Genomic DNA, 18,732 nt, shown 5'->3' with positions numbered 1-18,732 from the left:
ACTCGGCCCATTGATGGGCTTTCCAAGAGATGGGCATGGTTGGTCACCCAGCCTGCCCCTCAAAGAACCTCAGCATCCGAGACTCAACTCTCTAGGGTGACCAATGATCTCTAAAGGACAAATCTGATGGCCTTGTCTCAGCCTTCATCCTTCATGCTTATCCTTTTTGGTCCTGTATCCTCAATATTCCTCATCCTCTGTTCTGTAGCACTTGACGCTGCTGACCATCCCCTCTTCCTGGATACTCTCTCCACCTTTGGTTTCTGTGACACCAGTCTCTCTTGCCCATCCAGCTCTCCTTCTCAATTTCCTTTCCAGGATTATCTATCATCCATGTCCTGCCCCTTAACTGTGGGCATCTCCCAAGGTTCTATGTTGGGCCCTCTTCTCTTCTCTACCTTCTCTCCTGGTAATCTCATCGGCTTCTGTGTGTTCAATTATCATCTCTAAGCAGATAACACCAAGATATCTATATCTATAGATATATCTATAGATATATAAATGTATAGATAGATATAGATATATATATGTGTGTGTACGTATATATATGTACAATGCACGTAAGTATATATAGGTGTATACATACATGTATGTGCATGTATGTATAATGTCTCCTGAGCTCCAATCATATCACAAACAACCTGTTGAACCTCTTCAACTGGACATCTCATTGGCACCTCAAACTTGACTTGTCCAGAGCAATTCACCATTTCCCCATCAGCCCTGCCCCAAACCACCTTTTCTCCAGACTTCCCCTGAGGGCACAACCATCCTCTCTCGGGTTTGAAACCTTGGAGGCTTCCTCTCCCTTCCTCACCCCACCCCTATATGTCATCAGTTGCCAAGTCCTGTCCATTGTACCTCCAGAATCATCTCTCATATCCTTCCCTTTCTCCCCATTCACATGGAGTTCAGCCCCTCAATGCCTCTCACCTGCATTTTTTTTCAATACCTTCCTAGCCGAACTTCCAGTGTCTCCCCGTCTCCTATTTATCCTCTACACCAGTGGCCTCAAACTCAAACAGAAACAGGGGCCACTTCATCCACACCTAAGGATCCCTGTGTGTTGTATTGACTTAGTTTTCAAATGTGATATCTATCTTTTATTGTATTTTAATTTATTTTGTTAAATGTTTGTTATCGCTCAGTCATTCCAGTCATGTCTGACTCTTCATAACCCCATTTGGGGTTTTCCTGGTGAAGACGCTGGAGTGGTTTGCTATTTCCTTCTCCAGCTCATTTTACAGATGAGGAAACTGAGGCAAGCAGTGACTTGCCCAGGGTCACACAGCTAGTAAGTGTATTTCCTAATTACATTTTAATCCAATTCCTTGACCCCTGAAGTGTTGCAGGAGACACGCTTGTTTGCCTGCACTCTACAAGGCTGCCAGAGTCATCTTCCTACAGCATAGGTCTCACCATGACACCCTTACCTCCATCCACCCCAATCTACTCCAGATCCCTCAGTAGGTCCCCATTGCCTCCAAGATAAAATACAGACTCCTGGGCCTGGCTTCCTGTCATGTCTCCTGTCTACCCCTCTAGGCTCATCGCTTTTAATTTCCTTCCCCCTCCTTGACACCCCCCCCCAACATTCTAGCCAAACTGGCCTATTGGTTGCACCCAACCTCAGCACTACAGGCTGCCTCCTGGCCTCTGCAAGTCCAGTGGGCCATCCTTCCTCAGCTCCACTCTTGGAATCCCTAAACTGCCTTCATGTTCAGCGGCCACAAGAGATCTTTCCTGACTCACTGAATCATCAGGATTCCCCTTCCCCTTCCCTGTCTTTCCTGAGCCCCCTATTATTGGTACTTTGTCACACCTCTTAAAATTATTTTATACGTACTTATGTTTTTTACAGTGTCGTATTGGCCCTGTAGAATACAAGTAACTTGAGGACAGGATATTTTTTTTTTCCTTCTTGAATCTTGGTGCTAAACGAAGAGCTTTCGCATAGTAGGCACTTGAAATGACTTTTGGATTGGACTGCAATCTCGGGTTGGGAGGGGGTCACTCGATCCAACGTTCATATGATGCCAGGCCTCACCCCATCCCCTGGCATCCATGACAAACTCTGTCAGTGACAGACAGCTCATTACTTCTTGTGGTCTCCCGTTCCGTTAGTGGGCAGCTAGGCCTGTTCAAAAGCATTCATTGTGGCCGGCCTCCTCTGGCTGCAACCTCTTCCCTACCCAGCCAGGAACCCACTCCCTTCCAAAGAGCAAGCCAGGTGCAAGATACACTATTTATTGCTGATTGCTGAGAGTAAATGGTTGAGTCTCTGAGTCCATCTGTATTTGGGTTTCTAGCTGGGGTACACTGCAGATTTTGGGGGTACCCTGTGAAGGGAGCTCACCTCTGCATCTCCTCTGTTTCTTCTGTCTGCAGGGCTGGGCCCAAGGTGGCTCAGTAAAAACCTGGTGATGGATTGATGGGGGGCTGAAGGGGCAGTAGAGGAGCTGGGTTCCAGCCTTGCATAACTTGTTTGGGCTTTGGTTTTTCCAGAATAAAAATTGATCTAGAAGGGGAGGGGACAGCGCTTGGGCTCTATTGGAGTAGGGAACTCTCTCCTTAGGAAAGCCCTTTCTTACCCTACCTTCCCTCTTCTTCCCCCTCCAGCAGTGTACTCCCCTAACCCTTGATGTGTGTGAGGCTCAAGGCTCCTGTTCCCAGACCTGGCTGGATCAATAGAAGCCAGTACTCTGCCCCAGCCCGCCCCTCGGGACCCAGTGGCTATTGGCCAGGCCTTCTGTACGGGCCTTTGCTCCTAAGGATTGTCAACACTAACCCATCCTCCTACTCCTTTCCTGGTCCTTCACCCCTACTCTGGTGCCCATCTGATGTCCCCATGACAGTCCTACTGGAACAAGTCGAGGCCATGGGGGAGCCTTGAAGTGAGGGTTTTTTGGGGGTGGCAGGAGGTGGAGGCCAGCCAGGGAGAAGAGAGGGGCCCTAAAAGGGAAAGTAGCTTAGACTCAGTAGCTCCGCACCCATCCGTCTTGGATAGCTCCCTTGAGCCCCTTAGCTCCAGTGGTCCAGAAGGAAGGGATCTCCCTTAAACCCAGTCATTCAGACTCCCATGTCCCTGGAGTAGGGACAGCAAGGTTTAGGTTGAACTAGGGAGTCCCAAAGATCTCATGCCTCTACCTCTGATATGTCCTTTTTTCAGGAGCTGGGGGAGGTCTTTCTAGGTTAGTTTGGGTTTTGATTCCCCGAAATTCCTTATTGAGTGAAGGCCTTGGAGCTGGTCAATGCTCTCTGCCAGGCTTGGGCACACCAGGTGCTCATTCTCTCACATGGTGGTGACAGGGTGAGGTGGGAAAGAGGTGGGGTAGATTGTATTCCTTCGGGAGACTAGGGGGAGGAAGCTGAGTCCCCTCCCCCCCAGAGTCAGCCCTAGGTCAAGGCCAGACTTGGAAGGCTATTGGTCCTAAGGAGAGGGTGGCATAGTCCTGGCCTTGGGGATCCTGGAGAGAAGGAACCAGTTTTTCCCACCCTCACCCTTCCCCCAGCAGAGGGGTCTTTCTCTTGACCTGTAGGGTACAGGCTGTGGGCAAAGCTGAGTCATTCTGCTTCATTCTAACCAGTGGCCTGACCAGGGCCGGCCAGTGTGGGGCTCAGGGGACTATGAGAGCCGAGCCGTGAAGGGCAAGACTGGGGGAGCCAGGATGTCCTCCCCCCCAATCTTGTTCCTGGGCTGTCCGGCTTGAGGGAGACTCAGCCAGGAGCCTGGGCTATGGTGTCTGACTGGAGAAAAGGAAGGTGGGGTTCATTACAGGTAGTTCCCTGGGGTGTGTGTGTGTGTGTGTGTGTGTGTGTGTGTGTGTGTAGAGAGAGAGGGTGAGTGGGGTGGAGGGTGGAGAGGGGAGTGCTCTGCTCAATGGGCCTTTTCTGAGTCCTAAACCACTTGGACAGTGGCTACAGGAACCTGTCTGAGCAGATGGACTTTGGGAGGGTCTCCTCAGTTCCCCAAGCCCACTTCAGCTCTTACTTCCACTGTTCTTTGAATGCCACCATCCACCTCATGAGAGGTTGCCCTTAGGGAGACCTAGGCCCAGAATAACTTAGAAGGCTGGTACCTGGGCCTTACCTTGCTAAACAGGAGAGCTCTTGGCTGAGCTGGAGTAGGGCTGGGGGCTAAAAGAGATAGCGCCCCTGGAGTCAGTTGGGGTTCCCATTCCTGGGAGAATAAATGAGAGGTCTGGAGAAGGAAATGGTTGGGAACTCAAGGAAATCAAGCTGGGGGGCTACCTATGGGGCAGCATGCCCTAGGCCTAGCAGAAAGCAAGCAGGAGACCTGGCACTGAATCCTGACTTCCTCCCACACTTACTAGCTATGTGACCTTGCAAGTCTCTTCATATCCACCAGTTCAGTTTCTTCATCTGTAAAATGCAGAAAATCATAAGCGCGCTACCTACCCCACAGTGCTGGTGTGAGCAATGCTTTATGCAACTCAGACTGACATCTTAAAGAGCTATGGATGTGGGAAGTGCGTATTCCTAGACAGCTTAGCTTCTGAGGCCAAGATCCTGACTTAGCTAAATTTCAGAGCTCCCCCAGCACGATGCTCTGCACACAGTAGGTTCTCTGTGCACAGTCCTGTTGGAATGAATGAACAAGTGCTGCAGGATGGTTCCATCGTCTGGGCGGCCTGGGGAGAGAAAAAGGGAGAGTAAGGGGTGTGTGTGCGTGTGGTTTGGGGGGGGCGAGGGAGGTGAGTGTGGGTGTGGGTGTGGTTGTTGGTGTGTGTGTGGGGGGGTGTGTGTGTGTCCCTACAGAGCCCCAGGTATCCCATGGTGCTGGTGGCCCTGGCAAGGGGAGGCAGGGGACCCAGGAAGCTGGGGTGGCCTGAGAGGGAGGATGAGGTTGAAGTCTGGAACTTAGTCCATGTCAGTGTCCAGCACAAGATCAGAGTCCAGGGATGTGATCAAAGTCTGGAGTGGAGAAGATGATGACCAATGTGCCCAGACTGAGCTCCGGGCAGGGTGGAGCTGGGGTGGGCAGGGCACCCAGGCGGGGCCTGCGCTGGCCAGGCCAGTCCTCACCGGCTCAGAAGAGGCCGCAGTCCTTCAGGTTCTCCTTAATGATGATGTCAGTGACCGCGTCGAATACGAACTTGACGTTCTGGGTATCTGTGGCGCAAGTCATGTGCGAGTAAATCTCCTTCACGTCCCGCCGCATGTTCAGCTCCAGGAACTGTACCTTAATGTAGTTCCCTGCGTCTTCGTAGGTGTTGGGGCCTGAGGGGATCCAGAAGGGGAAGGGGCTGGTCGTGTGGACTCTAATGGGGCTCAACGTCCCGACCCCCTCCAGTCCCCAGCACCCTGCCCCTGCCTAGGCCACCCAGCTGGGCGCAGGGGAGGGAGTGGAGAAGGATGTCAGAGATGAGGTTGGGGATGAAGTCAGAGTTAGAGATAGAGGATGCGATGGGGAGGGCGGAGTGGGGGTCAGGACAGATATGAAGGAGTCAGGATAGGATAGGGATAGAGGGTCAGTAATGGAGGAGTTAGGACTGGGGCTGTCTGTGTTGGGGAGGTGGGAGTTGGGAATGGAGATTGAGGGCTGGGGATGAAGGAATCATGGATAGGAATGAAGGATCAAGGGCTGGAGGGTCAGGATGTGGGATGAATGGCCAGGGCTGGACATGGAGATGGGTAGGACTGGAGATTGAGGGGAGGGTTCAGGGCTAGAGGGTCAGGCTTAAGAATAGGACGTCTGGGATGGGGGAGAGAGAGCTTGGGGAGGTGTGGTGGGGTCACGGCTGGGAGATGGATGGGTTCAAGGATGGAGACTAAGAACTGGGACTGAGGATCTCCATTCAGAAATGGAAATGGAAAATCACAGTCCATTTCAGGAATCTATAGGAGACACTCCCAGGAGAGCCCTATTCCCCCTATCAAGGACTCCTAGAGATGAGGTGGGGATTTTGGTGGAGATGGGATACCATCTAGTGGTCATCCTTGGAACACAAGGCTCCTGGAAGTGAGGAGGGCAGAGAAGTAGGGAGTCCCTCTAACTTTAGATTCTGAAGTTAGGAGCCTTCGACACTCCTGGCAGCCCAGGCGGCCCAGGGGCTAAGTATCTGGCAGCTGCACAGGGCTAGCCCTCTCTCACCATCATAGTCAGGGAAGCAGATGCTGAGGTGGGCCTTCTTAATCTTCTCAGTGAAAACATCCTTTTTGTTAAGGAACAAGACAATGGATGTTGTGGCAAAGTAACGGTGGTTACAGATGCTGTTGAACAGGTGGAGACTCTCATGCATCCGGTTCTGGGGGCAGGAGTGGAGAGAGAGCAGGTTGGGTGCTGGCAGAACCATAGCTAGGAATTCTAGAGCCCAGGGAAAATTCATTTGAGGGGAAGGGGTAAGAACTTAGGATACAAATTCTTGTGAGGGAAGAGACTTGGTCACCCTGTCACTGTGGATGGGTGGGTGGGGACAAGCTTCAGGTTTCCTTTCTAAGCAGGAGAAATGTCAAGTATGCCCATGAAAGTCAGGCCATGGGTTTCTAGGACAACCTGTCCTGGATAGGTGCGATCATGCTGGGAGATAGGGTGGCCCATGCCCCAGATTCTTACCTAGTTTCCTATTGCATGCCTGATACCCAACCGCTGATCCCTGACTATCAGAGAGAGGGCAACCAATGAAGTGTCAGTTGGGAGCCTAGTGGTAGGCCCTGGAAGAACGGCTTCAAGATGAGAGGCCCCTGAGTATTAGCTAATCTAGGGGTAGGTGAGGGACAATGGACAGAGGACCATGAGATGCAGGGATAGACTGATAGGCCAACAGCGAAGAACACCCTGATATTAACCTTTGACTGAACCCCCAAACCTTAACCAAGGGTTTTCCCTTAGACTAAGGGTTTATTTAAGATAAGGGCCTATACCCACCACTTCGTCATCTTCCACCAGCACCATATCATAGGCGCTGAGAGCCGCAATGAAGATGATGCAGGTGACACCTTCGAAGCAGTGTATCCATTTTTTCCTCTCTGAGCGTTGGCCTCCCACGTCAAACATTCTGCCAGAGAATAGGGCTCCTCCTGGAACACCACCTCCAAATCTCCTGACCCCACCTCCCTCTATCTTTTACCAGAGGAGGAGGGGGCCTGACCCATCATTCTCAGAAAAAAAACAAACCAGTAAACATTTAGTGAGCTTCAATTTTGTTTAAGGAATCTCAGCCCCAGGGCCCGAGGCTTGAGAGGCAGGGGGAGCTCATAAAGGGAGGCTTATGGAGCAGAAATAGAGATGGAGATTGTTATGGTTGGTGCTGGAAGATTCAGTGAGAGGGGTGGAGGGCTCAGGGAGGGGGGATGGAAGTTCAGTGAAGAGAGAGGGCTCAGGAAAGGAACAGGGCCTCAGGAAGGGGGAATGGAGGCTCAGTAAGTTTGTCCTCCTTACCTGAAGTTGAGGTCCTTGAAGGAGAATTGGGTCTCAATGATGCCTGTTGTCTTGACTCGGGACCTTAGCACATCCTGCTCCGTGGGCACATAGCCAGGTGTCACCAGACGCTCCAGGTCTGAGAGGTAGCTGACCAAAGAGTACAACCAGATGGCGTTGGGAAGGACCCCCTAGAAAAAGGGCTCTGTGCTTGGAGACCAGGGGAGACCTCGGGGGAACTCTGAGCTGGGTATGGGGGATGGGGAATGGGAGCTGGACCTGTGATTTTACTGGTGTTCTGACCTCCCTGGTGAGGAAAGTCCTTCTGCCTGTCACTTGTCACTTTCTCTGCCATGTACATACCGGTATAGTGGAGAGAGAGCTGGCCTCTGAACCAGGAAGACCAGAGTCAGCCTCTGAGTAAGGGCCTCCATACTGGGGGCAGGGAGGGTCAGGATGACTCCCAGGGAGATGGAGCATATGCCCAAGGGCTCTTGCCTGGGGGCCCTCTCCCAGAGGGTATTGCAATGGCCCTCCCTGGCCCACCAGCCCAGCCCCTTTTCTCTCCTCTTTCCAATCTACCCTCAGCACAGATCTGACTCAGTCTCCTGCAGACTCATCAGGCATCTTTCCTTTCCTCGTGCCTTGCCCTCGGGCCCCCCTTTCCTACCCTCCCTTCTTTCAAGGCCTGTCTCAGGTATCATTTCCCTCTGAAGTCTTTTCTACCCACAGCCCCCCAAAGTGAAAGGGATTCCTCTACAGCTCTTAGCCCTTTCCTTTTCTGCTCCCCCATGCTCTCTCAGCTATTTGCATGCATATTGTATTCCCTTGCGTGACTAGGTCCTTGAGGAGGAGAATTGTCTTGTTTTCACCTTTGTATTCCTAATGCCCAGCACCAGGCTCTTGCTACAGTTGTTACTTTATAACAGTCAACAAGCATTTATTAGGCGCTTACTCGGTGCCAGGAACAGTGCTGAGCAATGGGGGTACAAAGAAAGGGAATAACATGGCCCCTGACTTCAGGGAGCTCACCCTCTGATGGGGCAGAGGATAGAAAATGTAATTGTGTAAGTGAAATGGAACCTTAGAAGGAAGGCACCAGTGGTATGGTTGCTGTTTGAATTGAATTGGTTTGAGGCAGCAACTGGGTTCCTGAACTGTGCCAACCTCCTGGCTAGGGGCAGACCTAGCTTCTCTGCCCACCACATCTGGTCCCTGGGGTGCCTGGGAACTCACTATCCTGCAGAGTCATTGAGCTGGTATTCAGAGGCTCGGTCAAAGCAGGCCTGGATGCCTGAGTCCTTCCACAGCCGTTGAATGATGTCGGACATCTCCTTGGGCATTGTGCCCTCCTCAATGGTGTCGGCCATATGCATTAGCTTCCTTGCATCATCCTGGGGGTAGTTAAGGTCATGGTCAGAGGTCTCTGGAGTGTAGGTTGGAGGAGACAGGGAAGGAGGGAATGAAAATCGCAGCATGGGGGTGGAGAGTGGGTGGTAGAGGCTGGGTCAGGGATTAGAGGTGGGGAAAGGGAGTTCATAATAGAAATCCTCTCCCTGACATGATTGGCTGTAGCCTCCTAGACCTCACCTGTCCAACCCAATGATTCTTATCCTACCCTTCCCTTTTCTGAATGACCTTACCCCAGGACTCTAGGTCCCCAGGCTCCCAGACCCATCTCTGCCTTGGCTGACCTGTCCCAGGTATCCCTGCCTCCATAATCTCTGAGCAAACCAAGCCTATCCCTTTTGGTGCTCTTATCTGACTTACGGTCCTTCCCAGCCTCCCTGAGTGACCCAGAGCAGAGGTCTCTGCATCCCCACAAGTTCATTTAACCCCACCCCCCTCATCCCCAGTGATCCAGGTCCTACCCATCTGTCCAAGTGTCCTTTATAGACACCTTTTTGAGTGTTCAGGACTCGGGGCTCCTTCCATATTTGGCAAAGTAAAAAGAGTAATAGATTTGGATGAAGAACTGAGTTTGAGGCCCTTCTCTGGGCCTCAGTTTACCCTCTGAAAAATGAAGGGTTGGACTCAATGAACCCTATGGCCCCTTCTAAACCTGAAACTCTGTGATTCTATCAGCTGCATCCTAGGCTCCCAGGCTGTGTCCCTCCACTAGTACGTCCAAGGCTCCCAGGCCGTGTCCCTCTACTAGTACCTCTGTTTTGCCCCTACACTGTGCCTGCTACACCTGAGCCTTACTTGTCTGGCCGAGTCTCCATACTGGATGTTGAGGGTTGTCATGGCCCGGACAATGGCCAGAATGGACTGCAGGGTGTTGCCATAAATGATAGCGATAAACTCCAGGCACTCCTCCAGGGAGTAACCATCTTGATGGATAATTCTGGGGACAGCCAAGAAAGAGTAGGATCAGCAACAGGTTGGAATCATGCCCAAAATGGGGGTGTCTGCAGGTAGGACAATGGGATTGATGCTCTGGTTGGTGGTGGTGGCTGTGCATGTGTGTGGGGGGGTAATATGTGTCTGTGCATATGTGTACAGAACCAGTGTATTTGGAGTCTTCCATTTTACAATCCAGGACTTTCCTAGAAGATGGTGCTGGGGTGGGGGGCAGGGGAGAAAGTGTATAAGGAGAAATACTCACTTCATCTGCTTCACGATGGTGCTTTTTCCCGATTCACCAGCACCTAGAGACAGAAATACAAATCTACTGTGAACTTCCTGAGGGTATGCCCTCTATGAGGATTGTGTTACCTGTGGTTGATAACACCTCCCGTGCCCTGCACCCAGGAAGTGCTACTTGAGTGAATAAAGGCCTATGAGTAAATTGATGGGCTGAGTGGACTCAAAAACACAATTAGGAAGAGGATGGAAAATGCTAGACCTTGGGACAAGGGCTGTACCCTGGGCCAGTTGAGCTGTCTCCAAGAGGTCCATGGCCGGGCCAAGGAACCCAAGGACTATTCCTTCCCCAAGGGAAGGGTATCCAGGGCACCATCCCTCCCCTGCTCTTCCTCCCAGGGAAGGCATGTAGGACCTGGTGCTCCTCCCACTCCCCCACTGGGTCAGGGCAAGGGTGAGGGGCAATGTCCGGCCAAGGATCACCCTGAGAGGCTAAGAGGGAATTAAGTTCTTTCTGGGCTGGGCCTTGGGATCCAGGTAGATTGGGGACATGGGAGCAGGGGGAGGAGGAAAGTAGGGATTAGAGAAGAAAGAAAGAAAGAAAGAAAGAAAGAAAGAAAGAAAGAAAGAGAGAAAGAAAGGAAGGAAAGAAGAAAGGAAGGAAGGAAGGGAGGGAGGGAAGAAGGGAAAGAGAGAAAGAGAGAGAGGGAGGGAGGGAGAGACACAGAGAGAGAGGAAGGAAGGAAGGAAAGGAAGGAAGGAAGAGAAAGGAAGAGAGAAAGAAAGAAAGAAAGAAAGGAAGGAAGGAAGGAAGGAAGGAAGAAAGAAAGAAAGAATAAAGAGAAAGGAAGCAAGGAAGAAGGGAGGGATGGAGAAAGAAAAGAAAGAAAGCTAGATAGCTAGGTAGAGAGAACATTTATTAAGCTTTTAGTATGTATCAGATAGAATACTAACTCCAGGGGACAGAAATACAAGCAAAAAAGGATGTCTCTTCCCTTATGTTCTTTTTCTTTCTTTCTTTTTTGTGGCGATCAAGGTAAATAGCTTGCCCACCATCACGCAGCTAGGACATGTCTGAGGCTGGATTTGAACTCAGGTCCTCCCACCTCCAGGGCTGGTACTTTATCCACTGTACCACCCAGCTGCCCCTACCCTCACATTCTAACAGAAGAAGACAAGGCTGGTGGGGCAGGGGGAAGCATGGACATTGAGCAGAGCCATCGGTGATCAGTCCAGTGTGGTTTTGTGTGCACTGGGGTTTTGGAGGGACGTGGGATGGGGACAGTAATTAGGGCAGAGTTCATGGGATCGGTGGGTTTGCCTCCCAGAGTAGTTTCTGCTACTGGGGAAAAGCTGAGATTCCACATTGTTCACCCAGAGAAGCTGCTAAGTGGTTCCGTAGCTAGAGTGTTGGGCCTGGAGTCAGGAAGAACTGAGTTTGAATCTTAACTCAGACACATACTGGCTGTGTGACCCTGAGCAAGTCACTGAACCTCTTTGCCTCAGTTTCCTCATCTGTAAAATGGGGATAATAAAAGCACCCATCTCACAGCATTGCTGTGAGGATCAAACGATATAACAATTGCAAAGCACTTATGACAGTCCCTGGCACACAGTAAGAGCTATTATTAAAGTCACTTTGCAGACCTTAAAGATATTATTGTTTGTTATCATTAATCCAAAGTTCCATTGTACTAAATGGGGAAATTTTAGCCAAGCTCCCTTGATTCCCATCGATGGAAATTCCGCCTGGCAGAGCAGCGTCCTTGTGGCACCGAGATGACCTTGGGCTCTTAGGGGCTATGCCAGAGGAAAGAAGGCTCTTGCAATTTCTAGCAGGGTGGAAGGGGCCACCGGGTGACAGACAGAGCTCGCTGTCCCAAGAGCAACCCTGCTAAGAAGGGAGAGGCTGAGCAGGCTGGCCACTAAGGGACGAATTCTCTGGCCCTGGTGACCCATGAAACAATACAACAAACATGCTCTGGGAATGTGTGTGTGAGAGAGCCAAACCTTTGTAACTTAATACCCAACACATTTTAAATGTCCTTGGGGAGTTGGGCTAACTGAAGAGTCCTGTGGGGACCACAGTGAAATGAAGATCTGAAGCTCATAGGAGCTTAGAGCTAGAAAGCACCCTGGGGCTCATCTGGTCCAGCGTCCTTATGTTACTGAGCCTGAGGGGAGGGAAGTGACTGGCCCAAGGTCACGTGAAGATCAGGGACAGGAGCACAGCAGCTCTGACCCCAAACCCAATGTTCTTACCACCCCAGTGGGTCAAATCCTTCTCTAAGGTCATGGCTGCCTTTGATGTATCTGTTTGGTAACTGGATTTGTTGTTTGTTGTTCAGTCATGTCCAGATCTTTTTAATAGTTAACATTTCTTGGCAAAGATACTGGAGTGGTTTGCCATTTCCTTCTCCAGCTCATTTTAAAGATGAGGAAACTGAGGCAAATGGGGTTAAGCGACTTGCCCAGGGTCACACAGCTACTAAGTGTCTGAAGCCAGATTTGAATTCAGGAAGATGAGAGAGAGCTGGGATAGAGCCCAGTGCTCTACCCCCTGCACCAGCTAGCCGCTCTGGATTATGTACATGGAACTGGCTTAGAGTGAGTGACTTTTATTCTTACTACAAAAGAATTCCTCATTTTACAAAAGAACTCCCCCAAGAGCTCCTTCTCTGCAGAGTGGTACCCCAGTGGTGCATTTAATTGTTTACAAATCAGATTGTTTGTTTACAGATACAGCAAACAGAGTACACCAGAGAGCTGTCGGGTTTTAAGACTTGGCTTTGTTACTTGCTGTGTGACCTCTAGCAGTGTGCCTCACTCTCTAGCCTCTTATGTGAAAGTAAGAGTTGGACTGGCGAATCTCCAAGATGTCTTTTGGCTCTGACATGCTATGGTTCTCAGGATTTCCTCAACTATAAAACAGGAATGATCATCCCTGCCCGAGTCCCACCTTGGGCAGAAATGAGCCCCAAAAGAGTAACCAACCTGCACATGCTTCACAAACTAAATATGCATGGTGGCTCGGTATTACTGAGTTAGAAACCTGATGTATGGTGAGATTCAGAGCTAGAAGGAACCTTAGAATGTCAATGTGTTACATATACATTGTCTCTAGGACCTGGGCTTTTGCTGCTGTGGGAACCTAGGTAGATGAGAGTTACCTCTAAATTATTTGAGAGGTTAACTGACTTTCCCATGATCATGACATGAGAGGTGAGATTCGAACCCATTAGTCCCAACACCAACCAAGTCTAGCACATTCACCACAAACTACCGTCCCCTTCATTTTCCATATACTAAGGACTTAATCTGTGTTTGTTGATTTGAGTTAAGTTGAATGGAAGTGGGAGGCATCTTAGAACACAGAAGGGGTCTTAAGGATGATCTAGTTGCTCCCTTCTCATTGTGCTGAGAAAGAGAATGAAATCACAGAAAGAAAGGGAGTTGCCTAGCATCGCACAGAGTAGTAGTGATTGAGCTGGTACTCGAACCCGGGACTCCTTGATTTCTATACCTTTTTAGGAGCCTGGAGATGGCCTCAGGCAGAGCCCCTGGACCTCCTAGCACCCCCAGAGAAAACATCCAACCTTTGGGGGAAGGGCCAGGGGTGATGAGGGCCATGGTTAGACTAAAGGGCTACCTCTGCTTTCTCCATCTATCCATTCGTTGATTTATTCAGTGAATATTTGGGGGTGCCTGTCATAGCCATAATCCTATAGCAGAGGCAGTCTAGACTCACCACATAGCTTAAAGGGTAATTATTTTCTTCGCAGAATGTCCTCAGGTAGGCTGAGGGTGGGGGTAGGAGGTGATTATCCACTTTACAAAAGCTTCTCTGGTTAGGGGATATCCATTTTACAAAAGGGTTTTCCCTTTCCAGAAAGAATCCTTCCAAATTCCCCTGTGCAAGATTTAGAATGAGGTTCCGTGGTCACCAAGCTGTTTGGGTGTTCACCAATCACATAAAAGGAAGGGACCTCTGGAATCCCTGCCCAGCCTATCAGGAAAGGGACAGCATGTCCTTTGCCCAAATTTCCTTTCATATACAATGTATGATTTCCTTGCAATGGCATACACTCATTTCCTCCTTGTCATTTGGGAGGCCTGGAAAGACATGCCCATTTTCCCACCTCTCCAGATCTGTCAAAGGTCCCCACCCCAGGGCCCCTCAGTTTACCCAGCAGAAGCAGCTTCACTGTCCTGGCATCCTTCTCAGCATCTTCCTTCAGTTTCTTTTCCAATTCCCTTGAGTGTTTCTCCTCAGCACTGGCTCCAGCCCCCATCTTCTTGGCTGGGCTGGGGTGAGAGGGTGTGCTGAAAGGCAGAAAATGTGGACCTAACTCTTCTGAGGAGACAGGACCTTCAAACCTTGGGCTTAGCCCGGGGCCCCTGGCCCTCTTCCCTGATACCCTCTTGGTCCCAGGGAGTTCGAGGACAGAGTGAGTGGGGCCCTTCCATACCTCCCTCCAGCTGGGGACTACTTAGCAGGATTTAGGGGCAAAGGGGCTGCCTGGGAACCAATCAGGGCCAAGGACAGGTGAATCCGGCTCAGGAGAGCCCCTGTCCCCCTCCTTCCCCAGCCATAATCAGGCAATGGCCCTGTCCCCAATCCCTTACAAGCTGACTCTGTGCTTTCCCCCCTTACCTTCAATCTGGGGGCCGGGCCAATCCTGGAGAGAGAAGAAGCCCCCCACCACTGACATAGGGATTGTCTTTTCTATGTACATCCTGAGCCTTTAGCACATGCTTTGTACATAGTAAGTGCATAATAAATGCTTTTTTTCTTGCATTTGTTAGGAGAAGCCAGAAATAACCTTGAACCTGGAGGTTAGCTCTGGTCCCCTCCCTGGACCACCCCTGGAACCTTGCAGAGACCAAGGGGACAGAAAAGAACAATACTCGAACCATGACCCCACCCCTCTCCATCAACCACAAACTGGAGCTCAGAGACATCCAGGGTGGAGGGGGCCTTGAGGAGTCCGTACCCCCACCCTACATCGCGCCCTCCCTAAAGTGGTGGCAGACAGAGCCTTCCCCACCCCTCCAAGGTGATCCTGGGACATGTGCTCAGACACCTTGCTGTTGGACTGCTTCCTGAGGGGTGAAGGGAAATGACTGGGGCCTGAGCCCCAGGACACCAGACCCTGGGACTCCTTGGGTATAGGGGCAGGAGGCCCTGTGACAGGATGGCCATGAATGAGAGTGAAAGGAGTGTTTGCTGTGTCCACGTGTACATGATTGTGTGCGATAGCGTCTGTAATGTCACTGTATGTCTGTATGTAATTATGTCTTGGGGTGTGTATATATTTGAATCTACAGGTATGCGCATCTCTGTGTATATTTATGTGATCACTAGCTCTAGAGACTTAGAGTTGGGTGGGAAGGAGGGAGCAGGTATTTTTAAAGCACCTAATATGTTAAGTGCTTTATAAGAACTACCTCATTTGATCCTCAGAACAACCCTGGGAGGTAGGTGCTAGGCTCTCCATTTTTTTTTATTGAGGACATAGTAATTTGTCCAGGTCACATGGCTAGTAAGTATCTGAGACCTGGTTTGAACTCCTATCTTCTTCTTCTGTTTTTTTAGGACTTCAAAAATATTTTTATTTTGAACATAACAATTAGCAACAAACATACATTTCAGGACAGATGACCAAGAAAGAAGATTACATAAGAAAGTGTGAACTGTCATATATACTTTTTAAAAAGAAAAACATATATGTCACATACATATAATACATATATAGATGCATGATATATATGTATACATGCCTTCTCATTCTATGCAACTTTTGTCCAGATTGTCCCCAGAATGTCAGGGATCCACCCAAGAAGTGGGAGACTTCCTCTGGTTCTTTTAATATCTGAGGGGCTTAGCATTTGGATAGTCCATCTGGCGTCTCTCAATCTTGATACATGCCTTTTCCCCAAAATACAAGTCCTTGGTAATGTCTTTCCTTTCCTTTCTCCAATTCAATTTTTCCAACACAGCAAATATTTGACATCTACTTACTTTGTACAGAACACCATGTTAGGTGCAGGGGGGATAGAAAGTTTAGTTCAGATGCAATCCCTACCCTCATTAAGCTTATAGTTTAATAGCAAGATATGACACGCACACAAGTTCAGTACTTTGATGGATGAGACCTGATCAGTGTGAGTATTCCCACCAATTGAAGTGGACTGAAACTCATTCATGCCCTGTCATCCTGGGTAATGCTTGTCTGTGTCCTCCTATCGATTCTCCAAAGGGGGGCTAATCCAACAGGATGGGAACCCTTTTCTAATTCTTTTGGCGCTGCGTGAACACCGATGGAGTTGTCCATTGGTTCGTGACCAGACCACCTTCTTTCCTGGTCACCTATCTCTCTAGTGACATTCTCCGGCCAAATTCTTGGCAATAAATAAATCTCTGACGTTCTAGTATGACCAGGTATGTATGGCACTCTGTCTAGATGCAGCATGATCTTTCCACTGCCCTTTGGTGCATTTGTCACTTGGATTCCCTCCAGATCAAGGCATCTCAGGATTTTTGGAAGCCATAAAACATGATAATTGTGGCAGTAGTAAGCATAAGGGCATTGAAAGGTCCCCGGCATTTTCCTAAATGGAATCTTGCCCCATCTTCTGCAGTTCAAGACAAGACCCTAGACTCGTAGGCTTTAGAACTAGAGTCTGATCCCCAATTTTTATAAAGGAGAGAAGGGAAATGACTGGTCTAAGGTCACATTGGAAATAATTGGCAAAGCTGGGATTCTAACGTGAGCCCTCTGACAATATAAATCCGTTTACTCTCGTCACAACACCAGGCTGACTTTCTTCTGTCTTTATTCTGTCACCAGCATTGACATGAGGCGTGACCTTGAGCAAGATTCTTCTGTTCTCTGTGACACAGTTTCACCATCTGTAAAATGAGAAGTTTGTACTGGAGTCCCAACTCTTCTGTTAGGTTAATTTCCTATCATGACTTACATGGACTTGCAATCTTGCGGAGGAGTCTACAGTGGCCACTAGGGGGCCCCAAGTGCTCAGAGACAGAGCCCTCTTGGAGACTCACTCCAGTCCAGGCTGAGAGTCAGGCTAGCCTCAATTTACGAAATCATCCCACTTTTACCTTAAAAAAGTTGGCCATAAACTGAAGTGTCCGAAAATCGAATCTTGCCTTCTTCTGATACCCATTGGAGAGACTCCATAGTTTTCTCATTCTTCTCTTCTTCCCCTCATATTTCTTAGAGGACTTTCTCTTCCCTTGTCTCATTGGCCCATCCCAATGGCCAGGCACTTTATAATTAAGGAAGCTCAGACTCTGAGGGGTTCAAAGGATCATAAATCTACAGCTAGAAAAGACATAAGAGGCCATCTAACCCAACCCTCTCATTTTACAAATGAGGAAACTAAGTATTAGTGAAAAGTTATTTATCCTAAGGTCACAGGTACCAAATAGAAGGATTGAGACTCCTATCTGGGTCTTTTGGCTTTCCATCCTGGGTTCTTTCCCTTACTCTCTGCTAGCTAGAACTTCTGGGATAGCAGGGAGGGCTTCTTGACTCTGTCCTGCTGCTGTCATCACTTCCAGCCTCCGCCCCACCTTCTCCCAGGTAAATTGGGAACAAGTTCAGATGGCACCACCCAGGAAGGCAATGTTAGGCTGGCTCTGACCAGAGCTTCATCATGGCCCATTCCTCTAACTTTCTGGGTGAGGGCACTGGAGCTTGGACTGTAGATTGACAATGACCACGAGCTCCCCCATGGACCACAGGTACAGCACAAGAGAGGAAGGAGACCTGAGACCCAAGACCCACTGTCCCTCTAAGACCCTTGCCCCTTTACTCCCTCTCACCAAATGCTGTCTCTCCTCACCATAGCCTCCAAATACTTGCTCTGACTCTTCCTTGGGCTAGATCACCTATGTCTCAGTTTACTTACCTGTAAAATGAGTAAGTTGGGCTAGATTATCTCTAAGGGGTGGAGAACCCAGGTTCAAATCCCACACTTGATGTTTACTGCCTGTGTGACCCTGAGCAAATCGCTTAATCTTTGGTTTCCTTATCTATAAAATGAGGGAGTCCAAGCAGGTGGTTCTTGTGGTGCCTTTAAGCTCTAAATCCCCAATCCAGGCAGAGACTCAGGAAGGGGGCCCTTCCATCTCTACATCTGCTATCCGAGGATTCTATTCTGATTTGACAAATACATGCCAGACACCAAAAAGAAGTTTTAAGTCTTCTTCCAAACTTCTTTAGGGAAGAAAGTTACCTCACACTGAGGAATGGTCTGAGAACATCTTCATCTGTTGAAAGCCTATGCAGCCTTTAAAGGGCAGTTTCAATGCCCTTCCTTCCAGAAGCCTTCCCGGATCTCCCCATGGCTTGCTGCTTTGCCCTTCAGACCTCACACAGCACTCCATTCAAATGCCTTGAACGCTCCTCCCCTTTTTATTTTTGGACTAGACTTGTGATTTCATTTATCAGTGTACGGGGCTCCTGGTGATAAACTTCCTCCGCCAAAGCAGATCTTGGCCATTTGGAGTCTCGGAGAGCTGCCTAAGGCCCGAAGACCTGACTCCCAAGACAGCTCTCTATCCACCATGCCAGAGACTGTCCCTTGACTACCTTTATTATGTGCCATTGGGTATTCTCAGGATCTGGGTATATCATTCATTATCTGTGTCTTCTCCAGCATTGCTCAGTGGAAGGAGAGCTAGATTTGGGTTCCGAGTTTGCCTCTGCCACAGTCGTTGGCACATCGCTTTCCACATT

General features: G+C 49.5%; 1 protein-coding gene across 1 annotated transcript; it reads right to left on the bottom strand.

Annotated features, from left to right (window-relative positions):
- Positions 1 to 2,173: 2,173 nt before the first annotated feature.
- Positions 2,174 to 18,330, bottom strand: GNAT1 (G protein subunit alpha transducin 1). The gene is made up of 10 exons (XM_036738448.1): positions 18,230 to 18,330; positions 14,154 to 14,290; positions 9,990 to 10,032; positions 9,587 to 9,728; positions 8,618 to 8,775; positions 7,403 to 7,531; positions 6,890 to 7,019; positions 6,116 to 6,269; positions 5,047 to 5,241; positions 2,174 to 4,652 (listed from the first exon to the last, which is right to left on the bottom strand). The coding sequence occupies exons 2-9, from the start codon at positions 14,257 to 14,259 to the stop codon at positions 5,051 to 5,053; spliced, it is 1,053 nt and encodes a 350-aa protein (XP_036594343.1). The 5' UTR covers positions 14,260 to 14,290; positions 18,230 to 18,330; the 3' UTR covers positions 2,174 to 4,652; positions 5,047 to 5,050.
- Positions 18,331 to 18,732: the final 402 nt, after the last annotated feature.

The sequence above is a fragment of the Trichosurus vulpecula genome, chromosome 9, assembly GCF_011100635.1.
Source record: "Trichosurus vulpecula isolate mTriVul1 chromosome 9, mTriVul1.pri, whole genome shotgun sequence".
Lineage (NCBI taxonomy): Eukaryota > Metazoa > Chordata > Mammalia > Diprotodontia > Phalangeridae > Trichosurus > Trichosurus vulpecula.
This window is presented reverse-complemented; position numbering and strand designations above follow the sequence as displayed.

Coding starts and splice junctions, on each gene's coding strand:
- GNAT1 (XM_036738448.1), bottom strand. CDS start 14,259: ATGGGGGCTGGAGCCAGTGCTGAGGAGAAACACTCAAGGGAATTGGAA. Junction 10,033..14,153: donor AGTGAAGCTGCTTCTGCTGG/GTAAACTGAGGG, acceptor TTCTGTCTCTAG/GTGCTGGTGAATCGGGAAAA. Junction 8,776..9,586: donor ATGGAGACTCGGCCAGACAA/GTAAGGCTCAGG, acceptor AACTACCCCCAG/GATGATGCAAGGAAGCTAAT.